The sequence below is a fragment of the Myotis davidii genome, unplaced genomic scaffold (genome assembly GCF_000327345.1).
Source record: "Myotis davidii unplaced genomic scaffold, ASM32734v1 scaffold267, whole genome shotgun sequence".
Classification (NCBI taxonomy): domain Eukaryota; kingdom Metazoa; phylum Chordata; class Mammalia; order Chiroptera; family Vespertilionidae; genus Myotis; species Myotis davidii.
In genome coordinates this window covers 900,448-904,433 of record NW_006297747.1, presented here as the reverse complement: position 1 = coordinate 904,433, position 3,986 = coordinate 900,448, and the positions used below count along the sequence as shown (strand labels likewise).

At 36.3% G+C, this 3,986-nt stretch overlaps 1 protein-coding gene across 1 annotated transcript in view; it reads right to left on the bottom strand.

Annotated features, from left to right (window-relative positions):
* Positions 1 to 3,986, bottom strand: part of APAF1 (apoptotic peptidase activating factor 1) — a 100,843-nt gene that overhangs the window by 40,172 nt on the left and 56,685 nt on the right. Inside the window, exon 16 of the mRNA XM_006773338.2 lies at positions 1,624 to 1,749. Within this exon, the coding sequence (XP_006773401.1) occupies positions 1,624 to 1,749 (126 nt within the window). The remainder of the gene's footprint in view (positions 1 to 1,623; positions 1,750 to 3,986) is intronic.

Genomic DNA, 3,986 nt, shown 5'->3' with positions numbered 1-3,986 from the left:
CATACTATTCGGCCTAAAAAAAAAAAAAATGAAGTATTGCCATTTGAAAGTAACAATGTACTCTCTTACCATTTGCCTTCGATTCTCCACCAGGTTGATGCCAATAATTCCTAAGAAAGATCCGAAGCCCAGCTGAAAGCAAAGGAAAAAGCACCCAGTTAGCCTGGTGGCTTGATGCTGACTTCTAACAGTAAAGAATGCATAACAGCATCGAGCAGACTGTCAAACTACAGCGGGAAGGTTGGGGAGGGTTGGAGGGCAGGTGGTAAGAGATCAACCAAAAGACTTGTATGCATGCATATAAGCATAACCAATGGACACAAGACACTGGGGGATAGGGGAGGCTGGGGGAAGGTCAAGGGGCAAAAAAAAGGAGACAAATGTACTACTCTTTTAATATTTTAAGCAATAAAAAAAAGAGAGAGAGAGAGAAAATACCTTAATCATCAAAAAGAAAAAAAAAGAAATTTGATAGGAACAGAGGCAGCAGAATGATGGAAGGTGAAGAGCCTTCGAATTAATACCTAATGAATCTGGGTTATCACAATTTATAACATGGCACCTTTTCACCCCAGCTAAAAGTGGCAAGATGAAAATAGAGGTAGGGAGGATTCTCTAGCAGCTCTGCACTGGGCTAAGGAGGAATGAAGAGTGCATCTTAGAAAGCTGCTATTAGACATGAGGGATGACTGCAGGAACTCACAGCAAACACTATAGAATGGGAGGGGAAAGATAGACCAAAAGACAAGGAAGTCAAAGATGAGTTGGACTTTTTTTTTTTTTACCATATACAATCTTTTTTTTTTAATTTTTAATACATTTATTATTTTGCAGCACCAGTTTTCCACTGATGAAAACGACAAAGACATAATATAAAAACAGGTAATGAGTCATAGTGAAATAGAATATATTAAAATCAATAAATTTTACCAATGGAAAATACAAATGTGACAAAGTTTGTAACACGTTCATTGCCGAGACATAGAAGCAATTCAAATATGTTAAGAAAAATTAATAAAAAATTAACAAAGAAAGAAAGGAGAATCAATAAACAGACTAGAATGATTGTAGAAACAAGTAAATAAAAAGTGAGATTATTGGAGAAGTTAGGTGAAATTTTAAGGAGGAAGAATTTAGGTTTTTTAGAACTATAATTTAAGGCAGCGGTCACCAACCTTTCGGATCTCATGGGCCACCAGTGGTCCGTAAACCACTGGTTGGTGACCGCTGACTTAGGGGACTGAACTAAACTTTTTTCCTTAGCTCTGAGTTTTCCCCCAGTGAGACTTCTTAAAAAAAGGAAAATAATAACATAAAAGGCAGGATAAATAAATGATAAATAAAAGCAGAACCTTTACAAATTTGACCCCATAGAACTCAAAAGATTTTATGAAGTCATGAAATGAAATATATCTTAAAAATTAAGAAATCAAATTTATGAACTTTAAAGCATAAGGTAGTAAACCATGAATAAACAATCATTATGACAAGCAATTACAGTTACATTAAATAAGGTCCTGGAAGTTGAAGCTCCTTCTGCAGAAATGTGAAACAAGCCTAATTCATAACCTAATTCTAAGGCTATAAAATTACAACCCATTTTAATGATAAACAAAAGCATACCTTTAATGTTCCATCAGCTGAACAACTAGCCAAAAACTTATCATCTGGTGAAAATCTGCAGTGATTGACTGAATTGGTATGGCCAAACATGGTATTTCGACATTCTTTTTGATCCAAATCCCAGAGCTATTTGAGAAAAATAAAAATATAACTAAAAAACTAATACTGAATGGAGGAAAGTTAGAAGTCATGTGAACTTCTTTCTTCCATTTCACTTAAGCTTTTTCAGGTACAGGCAGATGTTCAATTCGCAGTAACACATAGGGGAACTTGTGATTAACAAGTAATGGGGCAACCCTTAGGTCAGCACCTAAATCCACTCAGGGACTCAAGGCTCGCCTGGACTTTTTGTTTGAGCACTAAGTAACTGAACAATTACTGCTTATTTTAACAAGGTGGTTTGGAGTCATTATTATTCTACTCAGTTTTATAATAAGTAATATGCAAAATAAATCACCCCAAATTCTTTTAGATGCTAGATTACCCAACTCAAAAAGTGGTCATTTCTAAGATTTCCCAATGCAAACCTTGAGTGTGCTAAGCTAAAATCTATTAATGCTCTAAAAAATGACTCAAAAGTACAAGGATAGCAAAGATAGATATACTAGTAAATATATGACAGGAAATATAAGGGGTTAGAAGAGTAAAAACAATACTTTCAGGAATCTATCAACCAAATTCAGCATGTGGGACATTACACAGGACAAATGATCAATTTCTCTAACCAAACAATGGCATAAAAAATAGAGGCAGAGAGAAAGGGGAACTTTTATAGAATAAGCAAGACTTACGAGGCATAATAACAATCAAATGCCACCTGAACTTCAGATTCTGACCCCAATCAACCCATGGTAGAAACATATGTTTTGAGATTAATGGGGAAATGTGTACATGAAGTATTTTGGGGTGATATGAGATGATATCTAGGATTTGCTAAAAATGCTCTAGTCCAAAAAAAAATTGGGGTTTGTGGGAAAATAAAATAAGATTGGGAAAATGTTGATAATTGTTGGAGCTAGATGGTGGATAGCAGAGGAGTTCATTACTGTCTCCTCTCCTTTTGGGTATGGTTGAAAAGTATTTAAAAATGCAAATAAAGGGGACAATAGTAATCTCTGGTGATTTATGCCAACTACACGAAACACAAAAGGGTAAACCAAGTATCCCCCACAATTAATTTACATCTTTAGGAAATGATGAGTAAGTGAGGGAAGTCCTGTTCTTCACGGTCATCTCCATGCTTGGTTCCTTTATCCCAACCAGTACCAGGTAAGCCCAGTTCCTCAGAGGAGCAAGTTACATGAGGGCAGCTTTACACTTACATATTTTCATTGGCTTCTCTCAGTTCAAGAATCACAAGAAGTGAGTTCTAATAGCCCTCAGGATAATGCAGGTGTGGTATGACAGGTCTTACAGTAAAACTTGTTCTTATTAAAACTTTTGACTAACCAATAACCCCTTCTTACATCTTAGAGATTTTGGTCTACATTTAACAGAAGGAAATATATTGCCCTGGCCAGTGTGGCTTAGTTGGTTGTCTCATGCACTAAGAGGTCACTGGTTTGATTCTGGTCAAGGCACATACCCGGGTTATGTGCTTGATCTCCAGTAGGGGGCATGCAGGAGGCAGCTAATTGATGATTCTCTCTAATCATTGATATTTGATCTCTCAATCCCTCTCCCTTCCTCTCTAAAATAAATTAAAATATGTAATTAATACTTTGTTATTGTTGAGAAAGATTTAATTGTTTGAAATGCCATATTTTTTGGTCAATTTTCCAGTTGATGGAAAATTTGTTAGTTACCCAGTTGATCAAAAATGTCTCAGTTATTTGCCCAGCCGTTGTGGCTCAGTGACTGAGTGTTGACCTATGAACCAGGCGGTCACGGTTCAATTCCCAGTGAGAGCACATGCCCGGGTTGCGGACTTGATCCCTAGTGGGGGACATGCAGGAGGCAGCCGATCAATGATTCTTTCTCATCATGGATGTTTCTCTCTCTCCCTCTCCCTTCCTCTCTGAAATCAATAAACATATATTTTAAAATAATAAATAAATGGAGGAAATATAAACTTCCTCACCCTACAAAATGTTAACAATAACATCAAAATTAGTCACATATACTACAAAAGTCATCTAGTTTTAGAAGTGGATTCATTCAAATAGGGCAGAGCTTTTCTGAAATGGTACAACAGTCTTATTTTTAAAGGTGGTTTACTCAATAGGATAAGCTTTACTGAGTAAAAGTGATCTATAATGGTAAGATAATTTTATGCTACTATATTATTTTGATCCAATCTGGTGTTTTCAAATTGTGTCTGCAGGGCCCAGGGACTCAGAAACATGTCTGAAAACACGGGGGGG